General features: G+C 42.3%; 1 protein-coding gene across 7 annotated transcripts in view; it reads right to left on the reverse strand.

Moving 5' to 3' along the window:
• Positions 1–1,799: 1,799 nt before the first annotated feature.
• Positions 1,800–24,473, reverse strand: part of PRMT9 (protein arginine methyltransferase 9) — a 71,126-nt gene continuing 48,452 nt past the window's right edge. For all 7 annotated transcript variants that reach the window (XM_033940366.1, XM_033940347.1, XM_033940375.1 and 4 more), the window contains exons 10-13: positions 20,585–21,281; positions 15,617–15,770; positions 9,847–9,969; positions 1,800–2,178 (exon numbers count right to left, since the gene is read on the reverse strand). In XM_033940366.1, the coding sequence (XP_033796257.1) occupies positions 1,954–2,178; positions 9,847–9,969; positions 15,617–15,770; positions 20,585–21,281 (1,199 nt within the window). In that variant the 3' untranslated portion in view covers positions 1,800–1,953. The remainder of the gene's footprint in view (positions 2,179–9,846; positions 9,970–15,616; positions 15,771–20,584; positions 21,282–24,473) is intronic.

Below are 24,473 nucleotides of genomic sequence, written 5' to 3' on the forward strand. Positions count from 1 at the left end.
AAATGTGGTATCTGTGCAGGTCAGTCAAACTGCAGTGAAGCACCTTCAGAACTCTTCAAAATTCAGTGATATAATTGTTGGGGAAGGTTTGTCTATAAGATCAAGTGACACCTTTATATTTTGTGTTATATACCACATTTGTTTAAGTTTTTTTATTGATTTTTTTTCATACATTTTGTCATAAATTTTCATACACTTAATAATACACTTGATATTTCTATAATGTATTTTATACATAACATTTCTTATCTTATATTTCTTATGATTTTATATATCATATAATTGTAATTATTTTCTTATAAAATTATACAACATATATATTGTAATGATTTTATCAATTATTTTTTAAATTATTAACCTTTTTCCCCTCCCTTTATTACATTGTTTTCATGTAAGAATACCATCTATTAATAATATTTTATTTATAATTTATAATAAAGAGTATAAATCCCCCTCCCATATCCCCTCCCTCCCTTTCTTCTTTAACTATTTTCTTATTATGGGAAAATGAAATTCAATTATTACAATATTTTGTTAATGGTCCCCAAATCTTTTTGAATTTATCCATATATCCTTTTTGTGTTGCAAATGTATGTTCCATTTTATATATATGGCAAACTGAGTTCCACTATACCACATTAATTTTAAGGTATTTACTCTCTTTGGGTTTACTCACTTTGGGTTTTACTCACTTTGGGTTTAAAAAAAAAAGGTTTGGATAATTTCCTAAAACAAAAGGCCATAAGCCATTATTGAGATGGCTTGAGGAAAGCCACTGTTTATTCCTAGGATAAGCAGCATAAAATATATTTAACTCTTTGGGATCTTGCCAGGTACGTGTGACCTCGGTTGACCAGTTGGAAACAGGATACTGGGCTTGATGCACCTGAGGTCTGTCCCAGTACGGCAGCTCTTATGTCCATTTCTGACAGAACTGCGCCTCCTTTTTGTGCTGGATAGACCATTTTGATTTTCCTCTGCTCATAGGATGTTATCAGTTGCTTATAGAGCTTGCCTGGTAGCTAACCTGTTCTAACACATTTTTGGGGTTGGTTACTACTCTGTGAAGGGGTCTCCCTATGCAGTCAGAGCCATCCCATAAGAGGTTTCGGATCCTGCTGAAGACCTTTTAGATAGACTGAATACTCATGAGAACAGAAGAGAGTCTGGGAGATGGGATTGTTTGTGGTTTGACTTGTGGGAAGTTATTATTCTTATTTTGTGGTATTTATTCTTTTCTATAATATTTTGTAGTGTTTTCTGTTTTTATGTATTTGAGTATTATTGTACCTCACCTTGACTTGTATTGATCTGGCAGTACATCAAACTTTAATAAACTGGTGGTTTTCTCCAAGCGTTATGCCAGTCTGCCTATATTTTGGTATTAGATTTAGATATTAGAGGATTTCCTATAAGTACTTTACCCCAATCAATCTCGATAAGGCTGAAACACTCCAAACAATCCCAGAGACTGGTCACAAACACCTTCATTTACATGAGCGTATACTAGACTAGAAGAAAACTTGATTACATAAGAAAACCAATAAATGTAGGCATAGCAATGGTCAACAGGCCAGCACAGAGCTCATATTTTGTTTGAATCTCTGCTAACTTGGCACATGAAGGAGCAAACAAACCCATATTTCTTTTTTGTGCCTTTGTTTTTTAAAACTATTTCCCTCGAAGTCAGATTTCTCATTATGTACCCATACTAAATATGTTCTTTGTCATGAGTAACAGGCAGCAAGAGAAATAAAACAATACATTTCTGAGACTGTAAAAAGAATTTATTAACAGAATTTAAAACTTCCCGCCCACCACCCAAAGTTCAAATCTACAATTTAAATCAGGCCATCCTTTACATATCCAAGCGTTGCCAAAAAACATAATAAATCATGTAAAAAGCTACTTTTTTTCTGCTAATTTCACCTTGTTATACATGGTAAGCTGATTTTACAGGTGACTGTTCTTCACTGTGATGCTAATATTACTTTTCTGGTACTGAACATTAAGTTCAAGTACATCTCCAGCTTTGACCTGGATAGATTTATCTAATACCACAGCAGCTTGTTTCCAGTGAGAGGATTTGCTTGAGGTATCCACACTGATGTCTTCATCTAGATACAGGTGATACCAAAATGGAATAGCAGTCACATGGCCTGATTTACAAATGTGCACCTGAAATATTACAAAAAAACAATCAGAATTTGAAGTTAACAGTCCCAATGGTGTTCTATGAAGTCTGAACACCGACACAGTCAATAAAAGTTACATTAGACTGCAAGTTTCTAAGTTTATTTAGAACTTACTATACCACAAGACGATCTATGCGGTTTACAATGCTAAAATGGAGGGTACAAATTGGGCGTGGCATAGGGAAGAAGGAGAGAGAGAAAGAGGGGAGGAGATGTGCTATAGTGAACCACAATATATGATAGGAAAGAAAGGAGGAAAGTAAATCAGGAAGGAAAAGAAGCACTAGCTGTGTCTGACAGACCCCACTAGGGAAGGGACTTCGCATATCTAAGTATAAGCATCTGTAAATAGGTACATTTTTAATTGGAATTTGGAGCTCTAGAAAGAGTCAAGGGCCTAGATTCACTAAACAGATCCTACCTCCCACCACCCCACCATCAAGACCTCGAAAGACAGCCCCAGTGGGCTGGGGGGTCAGCTCAGAACTCCCCCAGCCCTCCCCCCTTACCTCGTTGTAGAAGCTGGCAAGAAGGATGCCCACTTCCTTTAGCCAGCAGGCCCGCCTTTTCAAAATGGCTAGGCCTTCCCCGTGGAAAACAGACTTGCAGGAATAGGGAACTATAGTGCTACTGTAAATGTATCCTGGTTTAGAGAGTTGTGAGGAAGTAGGATGTGTTGCTGACCTTGGGCTCAGGAGGAATAATCTTAATTAGAATTAATGTTATGGCTCAGAACTGTGCCAGCAAACTATGATGAGCTAAAGCAGGGGTGAGCAACCTTGGTCTTCAAGGGCTGCAACCCACTCGAGTTTTTAGGATTTCCCCGAAAATGATCTGAAAAAGTTAGAAGAATTGTCTAATGCCTGGCAACTAAAATTCAATGCAAAGAAGTGCAGAGTGGTGCATTTGGGGAGTAGCAATCCGAGGGAGAAGTACACTGGGAGGTGAGAAGCTGATATGAACGGATGGAGAGAGGGACCTTGGGGTGATAAGCGTCTGAGGGTCTGAAGGCAGCGAAACAGTGTGACAGGGCTGGTTGTAGCCAGAAGGATTCTAGGCTGTATAGAGAGGCGTAACCAGCAGAAGAAAGAAGGTGTTGATGCCCCTGTACAAGTTAAGAAATTATTTTTCAAGGAGAGAATGACTGATGCCTGGAATGCCCTGAGGGAGGTGGTAGAGATGAAAATGGTGACGGAATTCAAAAAGCATGGAATGAACACAGAAGATCTCTAATGATAAGATGAATGGTATAAATTGAAGAACTAAGGTCGGTACTGAGCAGACTTGCATGGTCTGTGTCCTGTATATTGCAATTTGGTTTAAGATGGGCTGGGGAGGGCTTTGACGGGAACTCCAGTAAGGACAATACTGAGCAGACTTTTACAGTCTGTATCCCGCAAATGACCAGATGGTTTGGATAGACTGAGGTGTGCTTTGAAGGCAACTCCAGTAGTTGGATCCTAAGGATAGTACCAGGTGGACTTCTATGGTCTATGTCCCAGAAATATCAAAGAAAAAAGACAATTTAATCATGTATTTATAATGCGTGTAACTGTTGGGCAGACTGAATGGACCATTCAAGTTTTCATCTGCTGTCATTTACTATATTACTTTGTATAATGGAGGTAGTGCATGCAAACAGGTCATATGCATATTTATTGCAGAAATCCTAAAAACCCAACTGGGTTGCATCACTCAAGGACTGAGGTTTCCCACCCATGAGTTAAAAGGGAAAAGCCCATAATGGAAAACATACTTGGAGTGGTCAGCTAAGTTTATTGTAGAAATTGGAGATAGGTCCTAGAATTCAACTGTGATATTATGGATTAGATTAGATGAAGGATTTAGAAAATGTTACATTTGAAGGAAAAACTTTGGAATTAAGCTGTATAAGTAGTTGTATGCTAACTGTGGCAAGCTATTAGCAAGAAGTCTCTAGTGAAAACTTAATTACAAACAAGTGGGAATTACAAACAGGCACTTGTAGAGATGACAAGGAAGAATATAACATTTTAAAACCTCTTTATTACATCTTTTCATGCTTAGGACTCAGCACAAGCTGTGTTTCTTTCTGAGAAGTAGAAGCTTCCCCCAGCTCACTAATACAGTGGTACCTTGGTTTACGAGCATAATTCGTTCCAGAAGCATGCTCGTAATCCAAAGTACTCGTATATCAAAGCACATGTCCCCATAGGCCACAATGTAAACTGAAACAATTCGTTCCACAACCAAAGTTTACTATGGTGGCCCAGGGGTGGGTACCTGCCTGTGGGTGCTGCAGCTCTTGCAGCGTGGTGGTTTCCTTTAAGAACATAAGAAGTTGCCTCCGCTGGGTCAGACCAGAGGTCCGCGGCGGCCCATCAGGTCCATGACCTGTAAGGTGATCCTTGTCTAAAACCCTTTATGTTTCGATCTATACCCTTTCATAATCCTATCTCTACCTCTATCTGTATCCCTCAATCCCCGCATCCTTCAGGAATTTATCCAATCCTTCTTTAAAACCCCGTAGTGTACTCTGTCCTATCACAACCTCCGGAAGCGCATTCCAGGTGCCCACCACCCTCTGAGTGAAAAAGAACTTCCTAGCATTGGTTCTAAACCTGTCCCCTTTCAATTTCTCCGAGTGCCCCCTTGTTCTTGTGGTTCCCAATAGGCTGAAGAATCTGTCCCTCTCTACCTTCTCTATGCCTTTCAGGATCTTGAAAGTCTCTATCATGTCTCCTCTGAGTCTCCGCTTTTCCAGGGAGAAAAGCCCCAGCCTTTCTAACCTGTCTGCGTATGGAAGGTTCTCCGTATCTTTTATCATTTTCGTCGCTCTTCTCTGAACCCTCTCCAGTATTGCCATGTCCTTCTTAAGGTACGGCGACCAATATTGGACACAGTACTCCAGATGCGGGCGCACCATCGCACGATACAGTGGCATGATAACTTCCTTCGTTCTGGTTGTAATACCTTTTTTAATAATACCCAACATTCTGTTTGCTTTCTTTGCAGCTGCTGCGCATTGTGCTGTTGACTTCATTGTTGTATCCACCAGCACACCCAAGTCTTTTTCAAGGTTACTTTCCCCTAGTACTAATCCCCCCCATTTTATAGCTGAACATCAGGTTCTTTTTCCCTATATGCATGACCTTGCATTTCTCTACATTGAAGTTCTTCTGCCATTTATTAGCCCACTTATTAGCCATTTATTAGCCATTCTGCCATTTATTAGCCCTCCAGTTTGTTCAGGTCCCTTTGTAGGTCTTCACATTCCTCTGCGGTTCTAACCCTGCTACAGAGTTTTGTGTCATCCGCAAATTTTATAACTTTGTCCCTGTTTCTAGGTCATTTATAAATACATTGAACAGCAGCGGTCCGAGCACTGACCCCTGCGGAACGCCGCTCGTGACCCTCCTCCAATCCGAGTAGTGACCCTTCTGCCTGCCAACCAGTGTTTAATCCATCTGTATACGTCCCCTTCCACCCCGTGGTTCCACAGTTTCCTAAGTAGCCGCTCATGGGGCACCTTGTCAAAGGCTTTTTGGAAGTCGAGATAAATGATGTCTATGGGTTCCCCTTTGTCCATCTAGCAGTTTATCCCTTCAAAGAAGTGCAGTAAGTTTGTTTGGCATGATCTTCCCTTGCAGAAGCCATGCTAGCTCGCTTTAATTTGTCCATTTTTTTCTATGTGCTCATAGATGCTGACCTTTATCAGCGCTTCTACCATCTTGCCCAGAACTGAAGTCAAGCTTACCGGTCTGTAGTTCCCCAGGTCACCCCTCGATCCCTTTTTAAAGATAGGTGTAACATTTGCTATTTTCCAGTCCTCTGGGATCTCCCCAGTTTTCAAGGATAGGTTGCAAATTTGTCAGAGTGTTTCTGCTATTTCGTTTCTTAATTCTTTTAATACTCTTGGGTGGATTCCGTCCGGGCCCGGTGATTTGTCACTTTTCAATCTATCTATCTGTTGGAGGACATCCTCATAGCTTACCTCTATTTGCGACAGGTTTTCTTCTTGGTCTCCACTTATGATCTCTTCAGGTTCTGGTACATTGGATGTGTCCTCGCTTGTGAAGACTGACGAGAAAAACTTGTTTAACCTATCAGCTACCTCTTTTTTGTCCTTTACCACTCTCTTTCTGTCTGCATCATCCAACGGTCCTACTTCCTCCCTCGCCGGTTGCTTCCCTTTAACGTATTTGAAGAACGTTTTGAAATTTCTTGCTTCCCCAGCCAGCCTCTCTTCTTATTCTCTCTTTGCTTTCCTAACCACTCGGTGACTTTCTTTTTGGTGTTTCTTGTATTCCTTCCAGTTTTCCTCGGTTTGGTCCTTTTTCCATTTTCGGAACAATTTTTTCTTGTCTCCTATCGCTTTCTTCACTTCATTTGTTATCCATACCGGGTCTTTTGTTTGAATTTTTTTGCACCCTTTCCTAAACCTGGGGATGTACAGAATTTGTGCTTCTTGCACCGTGTCCTTGAATAGGGACCAGGCTTTCTCTATGGTCTCCATCTTTCTTGAGCTGTTTCTGAGTTTCTTTCTAACCATTGCTCTCATAGCATCGTAGTTCCCTTTCTTGAAGTTGAGCATAGTTGCTGTGGTTCTCTTCACTTTTGATGTTCCTACTTCTAATTTGTACTGGATCATGTTGTGATCACTGTTTCCTAGTGGTCCTACTACTACCACTTCCTTTGCAGGTCCTCCTATCCCGTTGAGGATTAGGTCGAGAGTGGCATCCCCTCGCATTGGTTCGCTGATGAGCTGTTCTATGAAGCAGTCCCTCACAGCCTCTAGGAATTCTGTTTCCCTCGTGCAGTTGGAGTTTCCAATATTCCAGTCTATCCCGGGGTAGTTAAAATCCCCCATTACCATCACACTTCCATTTTTGCATTCCCGCCTCAATTCTGCGTCCAGTTCTTTATCATTTGCTTCTGTTTGTCCAGGTGGACGATAGCACAGTCCCAATTTTATGTCAAGTCCATTTCTTCCTGGTAATTTAACCCATAATGATTCCAATCCTTCCACCTTTGCTGCCGTATCCACTCTAGTTGAGTGAATGGTGTCCTTTGTATATAGTGCTATTCCTCTCCCCTTCTTGTGAGTCCTGTCTCTTCTATAGAGTTTGTACCCTGGCAGTACAACGTCCCATTTGTTTTCCTCATTCCACCATGTTTCCGTGATTCCAATGATGTCTAGGTCCTCTTTTTTGGCCGTGACTTCCAGTTCTCCCATTTTGGTCCTTAGGCTCCTTGCATTAGTGTACAAGCAATTTAAGTCCTGGTTTTTTCTTTTTCTTGCTATTTTTCCCTGTGATTTGCTCCTCTTGCCAGCCCCTGATTTCTGTTTCTTTCTTCCTCTTCCTTAGGTGTGTCTTTTTCATCCTCAACTTATTTCCTCATTTTCACCTGTTCTTCTATCTCCTGCTGTTTGCTCTTCTTTTTGTTCTCTAGTTTCTCTTGATCCTTAGACTTCTGTAGTTCGTCTTTTGTTTCTTCCCAGCATGGTTCCCACTCAGTATCTTCTCTGGATACTCTTGTCCGAACCGTCGACGTCAGGTCGACTGTCGGCTTTCCCCTTCTTCTCAGTTTAAAGCCTGCTCTATTTCTCTCTTGATGTTGTTTGCCAGCAGTCTCGTTCCTGCCGTGCTCAGGTGCAGTCCGTCTCTCCTGAAGAGCTTGTTCTTCCCCCAAAAAGTTGTCCAGTTCCTCACAAAGTGGAAACCTTCCTCTTCGCACCATCTCCTCAGCCGTGCGTTTATTGCTTGTAATTCGGTCTGCCTCTTCCTCGGGGTCCCCATGCGGCTCTCCTCCCTCCAACAACAAGGACGTCCTGCATGCTTGTACGTGATGCGTGTGTTGTTGGAGCGGCGCCAGCTTGAAGGGGGAGTTCAGAGGTCCTGCGCATGCGTCTGGAGGATGGCCGGCTTGAATCGAAAGCCGGGAGGCGCTGGTGGACGGCAGAGGCATCGGCCGAAGAGGGAGGAGAGCCGCACGGGGACCCTGGGGAAAGGAAACCACCACGCTGCAAGGGCTGCAGCACCCACAGGCAGGCACCCACCCCTGGGCCACCATAGTGAGAGCTCGTTTTGCGAGACGAAAGTTTGCTGAGTGTTTTGTTCGTCTTGCAAAACACTCGTAAACCGAGGTTCCACTGTACTCTATTATGTAAGCTGACTGAAACATTTTGACATTTCTTGAATTGCGTGTTTTTGAATGAGCTCTCTGTTTGTTTTTATACGATCTTACATTGGGCACCTGATGAAGGCAATATGCCAAAACACAGCTTGTGCTGAGTCCTATGCATGAAAAGATGTGATAATGAGGTTTTTATTCCTTATCTCCACAAGTGTCTGTTTGTGATTCCCACAGAGGTCGGTGCTAGGACCGCTTCTGTTCAATATATTTATTAACGACCTGGAGGCGGGAACAAAATGTGAGGTTATTAAATTTGCGGATGACACTAAACTATACTGCAGGGTCAAAACCATGGAGGACTGCGAAGACCTCCAAAAAGATCTGACAACGCTGGAAGAGTGGGCCAAAAAATGGCAAATAAGCTTCAACATAGGGAAATGCAAGGTCATGCATGTTGGGAAAAAGAACCCAATGTTCACTTACAAGATGGGGGGATCACCGCTAGGGGTGAGCAACCTTGAAAGAGACCTGGGAGTGATGGTAGACACAACATTGAAGGCGTCGGCGCAGTGCGCCACAGACTCAAGGAAAGCGAACAGAATGTTGGGTATCATTAAGAAAGGTATCACGACCAGGACGAAGGAAGTCATCCTGCCACTGTATCGTGCAATGGTGCGCCCACACCTGGAATACTGTGTCCAGTACTGGTCGCCGTACTTCAAGAAGGACATGGCGGTACTTGAGAGAGTACAGAGAAGAGCAACTAAGCTAATAAAGGGTATGGGGGACCTCTCATATACTGACAGACTGAAAAAGCTGGGGCTTTTCTCGCTGGAAAAGCGTCGACTTAGAGGAGACATGATAGAAACCTTAAAGATCATGAAGGGCATAGAAAAAGTGGACAGGGACAGATTTTTCAAACTGTGGGGAACCACAAGTACAAGGGGGCACTCGGAGAAATTGAGAGGGGAAAGGTTTAGAACAAATGCCAGGAAGTTCTTTTTCACCCAGAGGGTGCTGGATACATGGAACGCGCTACCGGAAGATGTGATAAGCAGAAGCACGCTACAGGGCTTCAAAGAAGGTCTGGACAGGTACCTGGAGGACCAAGGGATTGAGGGGTACAGATAAGAGTAGAGTAAGGTTATAGGGATAGGATTAGAGGTAAATTGTAAAATTAGTCAGAGACCACTGTTCAGGCAGTGGGCCTGATGGGCCGCCGCGAGAGCGGACCGCTGGGCGAGATGGACCTCTGGTCTGCCTCAGCGGAGGCAACTTCTTATGTTCACTTGTTTGTTTGCTTAGTTGCTTTTCTTGGGTTATCTCCATCTTCTTTGTTTATTGTGAAAAATGAATGTATACATGCAAATAAAGCATTTAAATATTATACCAATGCCCTGTTCCTACCTCAGAAAGCTAACCCTATTACATCATAGCAAAGAAAAATGAAAGCCTTCCCAACTCTAAATCATTGCCTCTCCCAATATCTTCCTATGTTTAAGTATCTAAACCAAGCAATTAAGAATAGCCTTACCTTTACTTCTGCAGTGCTGCTGTTCAAATATGGGTTCATTAAATCCAGCCTCAGAAGATCTACGGGTTTGCTTAAGGGCAGACAAGGCAATGTTGAGAGATTAAGAAAAACATAAATGGGCACCTGAAAGGACATGAATGCACACTGTCAGTTCTCTTTCTAGACAGAATGTCAAGCCAGCCATTACATAAATCAGGGTTTCGAGAGTGCTTTCAACTCCTCTCACCTTGGGTTCTGCATTCCCTACCCGATATGTCATGTTTGTCTGTCCAAGTTATATTGTAAGCTCTTCCGAGCAGGGACCGTCTATAAATGTCAAAATGTACAGTGCTGCGAACACCTTTCAGAGCTATATAAGTGATAAGTAGTAGTAGGGTTTCCTTTTATGGAGCAAGAACCCCCTTTTTAACATTCAAAAATGTCACAGACCTGCATATGCTTCTCCTTAATTTTTATATGCACTTATGTGGCGTATATGAAAAATATCTGTGTAACAGAGTAATGATACCACACCAGTCAGAGTGGGCACTACTGGAGCCATTGGGGGGGTTAGTTGAGTTGCAAGACTGGTGGTGAGGAAGGGCATCAAGACAGTGGTGTTCGGGACAGGGTAAGGGACAGAGAACGAGACGTGAGAATCAGATTTGGGGGGGAGAGAAGGAAGGTTGAAACACTAAAGAGGAATGTTGGGGACAGTGAGGAAGGGGATATGAAAGAGAGAAGGTGCCTATAGCATTGACGAAAGAAGACTCAAAGCATTTCTCCTACTCCCCACCTCTCTCAATGTTGTTCCTCCCCACTAATCTCTCTCGTCAAGCCCACTATGGCTCCAGTAGTCTTTCTTTCAACTGCCCATCCCGTCACTAATCTCTCTTTCTTTCCATACGGTTCCCACCAGTCCCTTTCTTTCTAGTATCACTCCCCCCTCCCATTTTGTCTTCAGTACAGCGGGCTCACTCTCTCAAATTACCTCCTTTCCCCTTCAGTTTAGCCTCTCATTAAAACTGGTAACTCTTATGCTCTTTGGCCCTCAGAATTGCTGCTTTGCCTCTGTTGCCTCCTTTTTTCTGTTTATTTTTGCAGCATGAAGATTCACATTGCTGCCTCCTCTTCAGCATTAACTTGTGTATGCTATGTTATGAAGTCTTCATATAAAACAACAAAAACAACAAAAAACTAGGTAAAAACACCCCACACAAAGCAAAGCTAAAAAGGAAACCAAGTGGAACAGTATACATTGACCTTAAGGACAACAGGTTTTATTAATGAGAATTTGAATAAAATACATAAATGTCAATACATAAATATAAAGTCCTGTGTTCTTCAAGACCCAAAATGATATACCATGTTTGAGTATGCTTCAGTTTTATTCATGTTAATCTATTGTCCATATGTATATTCTTGCATTGTTACAATTGTATGTATTGGTGGTGTTTTTTTAACTTGTATGTAATGCACGTGTATTTTTTCAGACTGACTACCACGCCCCTGAGGCAGGCCTCTGATTGGAGGCTGAAACACGGACTGTGTCGGGTTTTGAAGAACACAGGACTATATTTATGTATTGACACATATGGATTTTATTCAAATTCTCATTAATAAAATCTGTTGTCCTTAAGGCTGATGTGCAATGTCCCACTCCCCACTTGGTTTTCTTTATAGATTCTTCAAATACTATTTTTCTGATGATATTGTACATCTTCTCTAGTCCTACGTCACTGGTCCATCTCATTTCAAGCCTTGCTTTGGCTCTCAGCATTTGGAGGAAGCGAAGAAATGGTGGCTGGTGTTCTTCTAGAGCAGTGTTTTTCAACCTTTTTACACCTGTGGACCGGCAGAAATAAAAGAATTATTCCGTGGACTGGCATCGGTCCGTGGACCGGTGGTTGAAGAACACGGGCTAAGTCATGGGCCAGACGCCGCCCATCTCTACCCAAACTCCACCCCAGACCCCGCCCCCATAATAGTACTAAATGCACCTTGCACGTCCTGTGCCTCATCTGGAAGCCTTCCCTCTGACATTGCAACATCAGAGAGAAGGCTTCCGGTTCAGGCGCAGGATGCCCGTAGGAGCCACTGCCCGTGGCTTTGTGCACTGAATCAGTTAGGAAGAGGGAGCTGGTTCGAAGATAACGCCACATCGATTGCACTGTGGACCGGCGGTTGATGAACACTGTTTTGGGCCTGATGCACGTGCTGGCCCTGTGGACCGGCAGGAAATTTCTTTGGACCGGCACTGGTCCATGGACCGGTGGTTGAAGAACACTGTTCTAGAGGACTCCCTGGAATGGTCTTGCCAATCTCAGGTTGGGAACTACTGATGTAAATGTTTATGGTCGCACTTTATCTGTTTAACTTTTCATCCTCACATTCTGCTATGGATCTTCTCAAGTGCCTCACAATCATTTTTGATATTCCTGCTATCCAACTGTTCTCCCTCCCACAGCTACTAACTGTATAACTAACAAGGAATGGTTTTTAAAGACCTGGCTGGCTCAAATTGATTTTCAGTTCCAGTTATAGGAGCTACTATATCTGCAGGAGCTACAGAAACCAAGTCCTTCAGCCCACCCACCCTCACCTCCGTTTACTACAGCAAGGGTTAGAAAGTTCACCGCCACACCTCACACAAACATTTACATGTCTCAATATGCAAGAAAGCAGATAGGTTTTTCACTAAATATTTTCACTTTGTAAAATAAACTTGACAAAGATTTTGTGAATAATTTAATTTCTTTCTTTTCTCCATTTTAGTATTTTCTTCCTCTCTCTCAATGTCTTTTTCCCGGAGTCTTCTCTCTCCATAAGAAAATATTTTTCACTTTGTAAAATAAACTTGACAAAGATTTTGTGAATATTTATTTTCTTTCTTTTCTCCATTTCAGTATTTTCTTCCTCTCTCTCAATGTCTTTTTCCTTATTTCCCGGAGTCTTCTCTCTCCATAAGAAAATATTTTTCACTTTGTAAAATAAACTTGACAAAGATTTTGTGAATATTTCTTTTCTTACTTTTCTCCATTTCAGTATTTTCTTCCTCTCTCTCTTCTCTCTCAATGTCTTTTTCCTTATTTCCCAGAGTATTCTCACTCCATAAGAAAATATTTCCTATACAGTATACACTCTTCCCTCCCATGGATTTGGGAATTTGCTACCTCTCCCCCATATTTATGCCAGTACTGCAGGGATCTGTGTTGCTGGTAGAGTTGATTGGTGCCAGCAGTAACTGGATATTTGCCATTTCCTGCAAAGAACTTGGTATTAACACCTCTCTCTTGTAGTTCAGAGAGAAGACTGGCAGTAGGGCTGGCTTGGCCTATGGACCAGGTGAGGCATCAAAATCCCAGTCCGGTCTACTTTCAGACTTCGAGAGGGATAGATGCTGGACTAGGATTTTGGCCTCCTGGTCCAGTAGGAGGGGATACTTTTGAGAGAGGGGGAGATACCGTATCACAGGTCGAGGGGAGGAGAAAGAGATATCAATAAAAAATTGTGTCAGGGCACCACAGTCCCTTGAGCCCAGTGGTGTAGCGAGAGTGAGAGGTCCCCTGCCACACGCGTGCCCCTTCCCAGCACGAGCAGCATCAACAACTTGCTGCCTCGCCCTCTGCCGTCATTTCCTAGGCACGGGATCAGGAAGTGACATCAGAGGAAGAGCTGACGCCAATGCAAGCAGTAGATTGGAGTTGCTGCTATTGCCGGCGAAGGGCGGAGAAGGCATACACATGGCAGGGGGAGGAGTGGAAAGGAGCAGGGGGAGGGGTTGCTGGTGCCCCCACCAAGACGGCGCCCAGGGCAGACTGCCCCCCTTACTACGTCACTGCTTGAGCCACCCCTGATGCATAGTGAAATGAACAGAGAGACTAAGCTTAGAGTATTACAAAGCTTGATTATGTTGAATTATGGAAATTTCTACATTCACATTTGCAGGATGTTAGAGCAGTGGTTCCCAACCCTGTCCTGGAGGACCACCAGCCAGTCAGGTTTTCAAGATAGCCTTAATGAATATGCATGGAACAGATTTGCATACCTTTCACCTCCATTGTATGCTAATCTCTCTCATGCATATTCATTAGGGCTATCCCAAAAACCCGACTGGCTGGTGGTCCTCCAGGACAGGGTTGGGAACCACTGTGTTAGAATATTAAAGAGGAAACTTTTGTTAATACTGATGGGGGTTGCCATTCAACATATTACTGGAAATTGGAAGGACTATACTAAACTTAATTATACCTTTTGGTGGAATTCAGTTTGTCATATTTATAAAATGGAGAGAGTGCTTGCTATACAGCAAGGAAATTATAATAGTTTCAAAAAGATTTGGGGGCCACTGATTGCATATTCTAATGATTAGACATCTTGGACACCTTTTTATTACATAGGACTATATTTAATGTGGGGATGGGGAGGTATTTTATGTGATTTAATGGGTTTATTCCTGATGAATGGGATGGGTGGGGGAGGGGTCTTTTTTATATTCATTTGACAATAATTGTTAGAATGTCAAGTGATTTGTACTAATTATCTGATTGAATATTGTACACTTGTTGCAAGAGTTAAAACTGAATAAAGAATTTAAAAAAAAAAAAGAGGAAAACAACACATATCAATGTTATTAGGGAAAGGGAGCCTACAAGGGCTCAAGCTCTTAAGGTTGGCAGTTTTAATGCATCCTTGGCAGTGTGGACAGAAACTACTGGGCAGACTAGAGTGAAATGGTGTGGTGGCTGTTGTTAGTCCACTCTTCAAGAAATAAAACAAAAGCACAAGGATAAAAAGTAATACCTTTTTTATTGAACTAATTTAATGTAGTTTATGATTAGCTTTTGAAGGTAAACCCCTGAGGAAGAAGGGGTTACCTTCGAAAGCGAATCATAAACTACATGTAGGGGTCCTTTTACTAAGGCGCGCTAGTGCATCTTAGCGCACACTAAATGCTAACGCGTCCATTATATCCTATGGACGCGTTAGCATTTAGCGCGCTAAGACGCACTAGTGTGCCTTAGTAAAAGGAACCCTAAGTTAGTCCAACAAATAAAGCATTATTTTTTTTCCTTTATGTTTTTGTTTTATTTCTATGTATTACCTCGGTAGATTAGATGAACCAACTATTTTTTTGTTTTAAATTTTTTATTCATTTTCATATATCAACAAGTGTAACATAGAAATCTAAAAAGATCTCATAAAACATACACTTGAATTCCTTTCATGTATCACTGTAAATACAATATATTATTCTGTATTTATAAACAATAATACCTAAAATATCTATATTACCTAATATGTATAATAATTGTTGTTAAAATTTAAACCCCTCTTTTCCCTCCCCTCCCAATACACATAACAATTATAATAAAATATTGACAAATATTTTATGAGATAAATTAAATAAGATGAAACCCACCCTTCTTAATAAGAGTTTTATTATGGGAAAATGATTTCATTCATTACAGAAATCTGCTAATGGTCCCCATATCTTCTGAAACTTGCCAAAATAACCTCTCTGTGTTGCTAATGCATGCTCAATCTGCACGGGGCAGGAGCGTGGGAAGATCGCTCCTGCCCAAAAACCCGCTAGACCACCAGGTAAGGCTTAAGGGAGGGGGGCTCACAGGGCTTAAAATAGCCGGGGGAAAGCAGGGGTTAGGGACAGAATCGGCCCGAATATTATTCAAGGTTTTTTAATATTCGCAGGCCGGCTCTGCCCCTAACCACCGTGGATATGGAGAGAGAAGTGTACAAGTGATTATTCACAGTAAAATGTCTTCGTTACCTTGAAGCGATTTATAAAAGGTGCTATATTAAACCCAAGGGTGGGCTCCGTCCCTTGTACTGCACTCTCTCGCAGTAAAGTATCCGATTCCACCAGCATTCCCTGCATTATCACATACTGGGGAAATATTCGGCCTCCTGACTGGAGCAGACACCTACAGCATGGGAAAAAAAATCTTTTGTTTAATAAATGACCAGGATTAAACAGATACCATAGAAAAAAATCCACTCTTGGGCACTAACAAATAAACTCTTCCAAAACCAAACTACTCTTGTTCCACAACACATTATAGACAGCCCCCACCAAAAGTACAATCATCATCATCCGAAATATCTGGCCAGTTTAAGAAACTGTTGAAGTGTTTTGGATACCGTAAATTTGAGGCCTTCCGATTGCCGGCAAGATTTGAGAAGGCTTTCATTAGGAAGGCTGGTCTACTGGCTAAAACAGTTATTCTGGGAGCGTGGACTTCGGCCCATTCCCCGTCTCTTATTGGGCGTGGTGGAATCGCTTACATGCTCCTCGAGAGGGGTCGGGTACGAGGTTCTTTTCGACAAACAAAATTTTTCTTTCAAGTATGGGGACCTTATGTATACTCATAGCCGGATTCTTAATACTCTAAAACTCTGAGATCTTAAGGGATGGGAAGGTTGCTTTTGTTGGTTATCTGATCCTCCCCCCACCCTCCTTTTTCTGTGGGGGGGGGGGTTTCCTCTCTCTTTCTAATTCTGTTTGTTTATTGCCTTGGGGTGTTCAGCAGGGAAAGTGTGTGTGTGTGGGGGGGGGGGAATATTGACCTCCAGAGCTCATAAGAGTCCAGGGCCCTGGTACAGCTCTGATCGTAGCACTGTTCTGCAGTTGTGATTAGGGATGGCTGCAAACCAGTAGCGTTCTTTATTTTGTAAAACTGATGAGGATCGTTTCTCCTTTGGTGTGTATAAATACTATGGGATCCTTTTGCTAAGGCGCTCTAGCCGATTTAGCGCACACTAAATGCTAACGCTTCCATTATATTCTCTGACATCAGAGAAAGGGCGGGACCGCCGGAAGAAGAAGCAGCGCAGCGCAGGGCTCAGAGAAGGGGCAGGACTGCTGGCAGAGGAAGCAGCTGGGCTCACTGGCATCCGGAAACAATGGTAGGCAGCTTCTCCATGAGGGAGGGGGAGGGGGGAGGCTGTGGGGGTGCGAGCGGTCCTTCGGGTGGGGGTGCGAGCGGTCCTTCGGGGTGATGAATCGGACGTCGAGGGGGGAACTATGTAAAAAAAAATTTGTACAACGCGCTCACGCGTATAATGCGCATGGTTATGCACAGTTTGTAAAATTGTGTATAACGCGCGCGTTATATGCGTGAAAATACGGTATCTAGGGGGAGCTGTTACTGACCTGGAGGGATAGTCAGAGGAGGCTGTTGGCGTTCCCTGGACTCCTGCAGCAGCGGTTTGGTGTTTTCTTCTACCCGCCCGCAGGCATCGACAGAGACGGACCCCTGACGTCAATGGGTCCGTCTCTAACTACTTTAAAGTGTAGCCACTGCCGCGCGGCCGCAGGGTGTGGCCGAAGGGGCATGCCCTAAGGGGCACGCCAGGCCCCTTGGAGCCACGAGGAGCCGGGGAGCTGGAATTCAAGTTGGTCATTTTAATGTGTTTTTCTTATAATTATTGTACTTTTGATTTTTTTTTTTTTTTAATCTGGATATGGGGAAAAGAAAAATTAAACCAAAAAGTTCAACACCTACTGTATCTGGCCCCATGGACAGGCATTTGCTATTATTATCTGAAAATCCCCCAGTAGTACCAATAAATATTGATGCCTCTGTGTCGAGAGCTTCAATGAGCCCCCTCGAACAGACTCCTCCCCTTCACCCAGTATCTAGTGATAGTAGGAATATAAACCCTACTAATTCCAACGGACAAGCGGTATCCTCCACCCATATTAATAAACTAGTTTATACTGAAATACCTAAACCACTGATTTTTTCAGCTGGAGTGGAGGACAATCCACTAACGGAGGAGACACAAGATATTACCCTCAAAGATTTATGGTTAGGAATTTCTAGAGTTGAAGGGTTTCTCAGGACTATGATGAGACAAATTAGAAAATGTGGATTCCAATTTAAGTTGTTTGGATAAATGATTAAATGTTATGGAGACTCAATGTAATACACTTCAAGCTGTTTCGGTATCTGCTGTTAAAGATTCCACGGTGATACATGCAAAAATAGAATCTATGGAAAATATGAATAGAGGGAAAAATCTACGCTTAGTCAATTTCCCAATAACTCATTTATTGTCACCTGAAATTCTACTAAGGAAGTTTTTTAAAGAAGTATTGGGATTGGCTAATGCTGAGAATTTTCCAATAAATAATTTTTATTATATTCCTCCAAAAAAAAGAATCTGCCAAGGAGGTGGATCATCTGGTCACTACTGAAGTAAATTTGACTGAGTTTTTGGAAGATACTCAGGATGTGATTCAGAGTTGGTCCACCCTGGTGATAACATGCATGAGTGAAATAGACAAGATGTTACTAATGAAACTTTACTTTAAAAACAGGTTAATGAAATTTTGTGGAGATTTAGTTAAGATTTTTCCGGATGTCTCTAGAACAACTCAATTGAGAAGAAAATAGTTTTTGAAGTTAAAAACTAGAGTTTTGGCTCTAGAGGCATCTTTCTACCTGAAATTTCCTTGTAATTGATATTGAGTATGTTTTTTGGGATCCCATACAATTACAACAATTTTTAGTAGCAAGAGAATAGAAATGATTTTGTTTCATCTGTAGAGAATAAGAGGAGAAATTAGAATCCCTATTAGTAAGGAATGATTCAAGGTTTGTTAGGACGAACTGAAAATTTTTGTCCTTAATCTTTTCCTTTAAACTTGTTTGTTTAGAAATTGTAACATGTTTCCCCATAATGTGGGCTTAAAAAGAATTTTGTAAGAATGAATGATTATGAAATTATTTTGAGAGATGTTTTCTTTTTTTCCTTGAATTATTGGATATTGTAAATGTATTCAAAAGCATAAAAAAGAAAAAACGGTATCTAACTTCAGAAAGTCTAATCTAAATATACACGGCTGCATTTTGGCCACAATTTCAGCAGGTTATGCGAGACCACTTGCCTACACTCTCCTATTGTCCTACAATGCTTGGATCTTGGTTCAATGGTATACACTGTCCTGTCAAGACATTGCAGTTCTTTTTCCTGCTTTTTGGTTTTAATGTTTGTTTTAGAATTGTAAACCACCTAGATCTGCCAGTTAGTCCAAGGCGGTGCAAGTTTTAATAAAGTGTAATCAGTGATTGTTTGGTGCATTGGGTCCAGCTGGACTACTTACTGGCTCCATGTCCCCACAAATGAGCAGGTAAATACGAGTACTATACAGTAAAACCTTGGATTGCAAGTAACTAAGTTTGCAAGGGTTTTGCAAGACAAGCAAAACATTTTATTAAAATTTAACTTGATATACAAGCAAAGTCTTGCAACACGAGTACATACAGTATACATTCGTCACATCATCATAACTGAGCCAATGGTTCTTCTCTCTCTGACGCTGCAGGAGTATAGTGACTGTTCTAAATGAGCGAGATCTTGCAATACAAGTATGTATAGTATTTTGTATTAAAGTTTTTGGGTTGTGGAACGAATCGTCTGAGCTTTCATTATTTCCTATAGGGAAATTCGCTTTGATATACGAGTGCTTTGGATTACAAGCATGCTTCTGGAATGAATTATGCTCGCAAATCAAGGCTTGACTGTATTACCAAAATAATTTCATCTTTAGTCAACTGTCATTTTAAGCAGTATGTCAATCTGGCCACCCTTAAACTCAACAATTAGGAGCAAAACTACACTTCTTAGCTTTTTAAAATTATCTTCCTGAAAAAGGTATCAGAGGCATCCCAGCAGCATGGTGTCTAACACTGAATGTTCAAGTTTTTCAAGTTTTTATTAATATTTGATAAATCGCTTATTCAATTAACTAAGCGATGTACAGCTTTATAAAAACGTAGGTTGAGAAACTAACAGGGTAATACACATCTTTTGACTCTAAGACAAACATGAGACATGGGGATAGCGGGGAGAAGTTACAATTTTTAGTTCAAGAGAGAACAAAAAGAGGGAAAAACAAGAAGGAAGGTAGCAAAATAATGGTTTAAAGTTTCGTGTGTTAGGTCTCGTTATTAGATCTTGAACGCGTCTTTAAAAAGATAAGTTTTTAACACTTTTTTAAATGAAGTTATGTATTTTTCTTCTCTAATGTACTGTGGTAGTGCATTCCACAGTTGTGGGGCCATCACAAAAAACATATTGTGTCTTCTAATGCCTATAATTTTCAAAGAGGGGATGGTTAAAAGGTTTTGCGACGTTGAGCGGAGAGATCGGGAGATGCTGTGAGGGATAAGCATTCTTGAAATAAATTGTGGTTTGTTAGAAGATAAGGTTTTGTATACTAAAAGCAAAATTTTAAAGTTAATCCGATGGCTGATTGGCAGCCAATGAGAATCTATTAGTAAAGGAGTGACATGATCGTATTTTTTGGCATTATAAATTAATTTAACTGCCGTATTTTGTATAATTTGTAATCTTCGTTTTTCTTTTTGCGTTTTTCTAACTGGCTAAACCTCTGAGAGTGCTTTTGACTCCTAACTCCTCTCACCTTGGGCTCTGCATCCCCAACCCTATATGTCGTGTCTGTCTGTCCAATTTAGATTGTAAGCTCTTCCGAGCAGGGACCATCTATAAATGTCAAAATGTACAGCGCTGCATACGCCTTTTAGCGCTATATAAGTGATAAGTAGTAGCAGTAAACCAAACAATTTTGGTCACCAATAGAAGCTCTTCCAAAGATGATCAAACATCTTTACCAGGTTAACTTTACTGCTCGCTGCACTGCTGAATTCGACCCCTGTAGTAAACTGCGATTCCCAGGATAATGATTTTAAATGATACCACTTTATACTACCTGGATATAGCAGCCTTTTCCATCACCTCCTGCTGGATTAGGCCAGAATTCTCGATGACATCCAGGATGATAAGACTCCACAGCTTGTCCGATTGGGGTCTTGGCAACACTTCATTCTCGTCTTCCAGCTGACTGAGCCAAAATTCTAACATTTCCTTAGGAAAGCGACTGGCTTCTGAAATGATGCTCAGAGCTGTGCGGTGCTGGTCTCCTTCCACAGAGCTGTACGCTTTGACCAAGCCCAATTTTCCGGCTATTATTGGTAAAATGGAAAAGCCATCGGACACATCGAGCACGTAGAAAGTGTTTGAAGAGTCATCATCCTCCATAGTGGCAGGTTGGCTATCAGAACCCATGACCTGGCCTTCTCTACTTGGGGACAAAGAGGACAGTACCCTTCTGATGGCAGCTTGAAAATGTTCGTGATATTGCATGTTGTTCAGCAGAGCAATTGCTGTGGGTTCCAGTATGCACACCTGCCTCTCTGCAGCCTTTTCGCTCGCTGTGTGGAGGCCAGCCAGAGCACTGCACAGTTCAGTCTCACTTTCCAGAGGCACGCTGTGTTCAAGCTGACCTGTATTCCTGACCCGGTCTGGCTTTGTCTCTGACTTTAAAACCATAGCGTTTCCGATCCTCAGGAAGCAGTCCTGACAGGACACCTCGACCACCACTCTGTCTCCAGGCTTCACCAGATAATCTGCGTTGAAAGAAAAACAAAGAAAAAGAAATGGAATGAGAGCCTAAATTATGCTCATGTTTTTAATCTCAACCCTAGTTCCCCTTATCAAAGATACACCCGCCAAAGAACAGATAATTTTTAGGACTGTCAAGAAAAAAAAGAAAGACTAACATGGGTAAATCATGGAGAAACTCAGCTGGAGACATAAGGTGAGAATGTACAGTCTCACTCTGAAGCGCTGATACAGTTAATTTCTAAAGCTTTCTAATGTAAAGGAACTGCACTGCTGTTGGAGGCAGTACCAATGGGCCTCATAAAGACCTTTTTAACCTTTGGAGAAGAGTGTAGTGCAGTGGTTAGAGCTACAACCTCAGTACCCTGAGGTTGTGGGTTCAAACTCTGTGTTGCTCCTTGTCACTTAATCCTGCATTGCCCCAGGTACATTAGATAGATTGTGAAGCCCACCAGGACAGATAGGGAAAAGTGCTTGAAGTACCTGTATGTAAACTGCTTTGAATTTAGTTGTGTAACTACAAAAAAAAGGCAGTACAGTACTCCCCCCCCCCCCCGAAATCCGCAGGGGTTCCGTTCCAGGAATACCTATGAATTTCGAAAAACCACAAATATGGTTTTTTAGCTGATCGAAGGCAGGAGAGGGCAGCTGGGGTGCCAGCGGGTGCTTAAATTGTACTTATGAAGCCGGGCACATTTTCCGACCGTCTCTTCCTGGTACTAAAGTCATGGTTACACCAATCAGGAGCTGCTTTGATACGCCAGATTGCGTGTTAAAGCAGCTCCTGATTGGTGTAACCATGACTTTAGTACCAGGAAGAGGTGGTCGGAAAATACCGCAAATTACTGAGTCCACAGGGGATTACTGTATACAAGTCCCTATCCCTAATGGCAGTGCTGAGCCAAAATGTATTACAGCCCATATAAGATTTAGAAAAGTTCCACAATAAGGCTCAGTCTTACTACATGAACTCAAGAGGGAAAATAAATCCCCTGAAACTAATTCTATACTGAGGAGAATCTGATGTGTTTTGCGATGAGCTGGGTTAAAAGATGTTCTAGGCTGCAGCTCTCACTATGGAGATAAGGTATACAGATTGCTGTGCCAGGACAGGTCTTTGTGCCTACAGACCACTGGTTCCCAAATCCGTCCTGGAGGAATGCCAGTCAGTCAGGTTTTCTGGATATCCACACTGAGTATGCATGAGAGAAATTTGCATGCAGTGAAGAAAACTTGAAGCGGTCCAGAGGAAGGGGTAGGAGGCTTGCGCCATTAGATGTATGAGGAGAGACTGGAAGCCCAGATTATGTATACGCTAGAGGAAAGGAGGGTCAGAGGAGATATGATTCAGATGGCGGACTTCTGTGCAGTACAGAATTTGCATAGAATTCCCCATCCATGCAGAATTCTGCATAAGTTGTGCACAATTCTGCACAGACCCTTCCTTCTCCCATAGCCGGATCGTCTTCCGCACTCTTGCATTCTGCTCCTGACCGTCAACTCTCTCCCCATGCGGATTTGACCTCTCGCCGATCGACACCTCCTCTCCCCCAATGTGGATAGGCATCTCTTACCTGCACTCTCTCAAAGTAGCAGCAGCAGCAGTGGCTAGCCAGCAGAGGCAGCGCTATGAACAGGTTGCTTGCAACTGGCCCCTCCAGGGCCTTTCCTCTGCCACGTCAATTCTAACACAGAAGAGGAAAGGCTCTGGTGGGGATAGCCGCAACCAGCCTGTTTGTAGCATTCCCTCTGCTGGTCGGCCACCACTGCTGCTGCTGATTTGGGAGGCTCCATAGGAGGAGGTCGATCGGAAGCTAGTCCCACATGAGGGAGGGCATTGTTGGGTCAGGAGTAGGACGACAGGAGTGCGGGAGATGCAGGATCCATATGGGGCAAGGGGGTCAGTTGGTCAGAGAGTGAGAGGACTGTGGGGTGGAGGGAGGTGACAGGGATAAGACAGGACATGGATGCTGGATCCACAAGTGGGGAGGGAAGGGGTGAGAGAAAGTGACCCAGACTAGAAAGGGGGATGGAAAGGGAGAAAGAGATGCTTGGATGTGGAGAGAGATATCAAGACAATAGGGAGCGTGGAAGGAATTCAGGGTGCAAGTGAGAGAAGTGGTTGGGTGAAGTGGGGTGAGGGGGACATGGATGCTGGACCGCAAGTGGGGGATGTTAGAGAGAGGAAAAGTGACCCAGACCAGAATAGGGATGGGAAGGGAGAAAGAGATTCTTAGTCAGTGGAGAGAGGGAGAGAGAGATGTCAGACCATGGGGATCAGGGAGAGGATTCAGGGTGCAAGTGAGAAAGGTGTGGGATTTAGAGGAAGACAGAACTGCAGTTTCAGAGAGAAAGGAGGAGACTGAAACCTGAGAAAGGAAAAGGCAGGAAGGATTTTCAGGCCTTAGGATGGGGGAATGTTACCCAAAACACAAGAAATAAACTTTGCAGAATTTTGAAATATTGTGCACAGAATTCCACCATAAGTAGAGAAGTCATATATCAAATTAGGTGATTTTCCTTCTCATACTGCAGGACATGCTTTTTTAGATTAAAGCCAGTCTTAACATAATTATGTATCAAACAATCCCATATTTTGGGGGACAAAGGGGGGGGAAGTTTAGGGGGTTAGAAAGGTTGCTGGTGGGGTCAGACTAGGGAGCTATAAGAGCCAAAGCTCCTTAGTCATACTGAGTGTTGAATTGGAGGAAGGTGTCTGTTGACCTTCAGTTTTCTATTCCATTGGTTCTAGTCCTGGAGGACAGCGAGGTGGATTTTTGAAAAAGGAGTTGAATAAGCTTGTAAGGTCCGCTAGTAAAAATTTGTATTCTTTATGATTTTTTTAGGGACACAATGTTCATTGCTCTTAAGGTAGGTAACGTTACCCATCTTAACTGTTTGATACAACAATTCTAATCTAATCTAATATTTGTGAGTCGCACAAACCTAAACAGGCTCTAGGCGACTTGAAAAGGGGAAGCAAGGAGGGAAGGGGGAGAAAGGCAGAGGAAACCTAATCGTACTAAGCAAAAAGAACAGGTGTATGGGATCTTATAAAATTAATTCATCAGTAGTGTAAGTTTTGATATCAGCAGGATATGTTTTGTATGTGAGCATCTTTTAAAGATTAAATCTATGTTATAAGGACCCCAGAAACACAATTTTCTTCCTTACACAGGCTACCATTATGAAAGGAA

This window comes from Geotrypetes seraphini, chromosome 1 (assembly GCF_902459505.1).
Source record: "Geotrypetes seraphini chromosome 1, aGeoSer1.1, whole genome shotgun sequence".
NCBI lineage: Eukaryota > Metazoa > Chordata > Amphibia > Gymnophiona > Dermophiidae > Geotrypetes > Geotrypetes seraphini.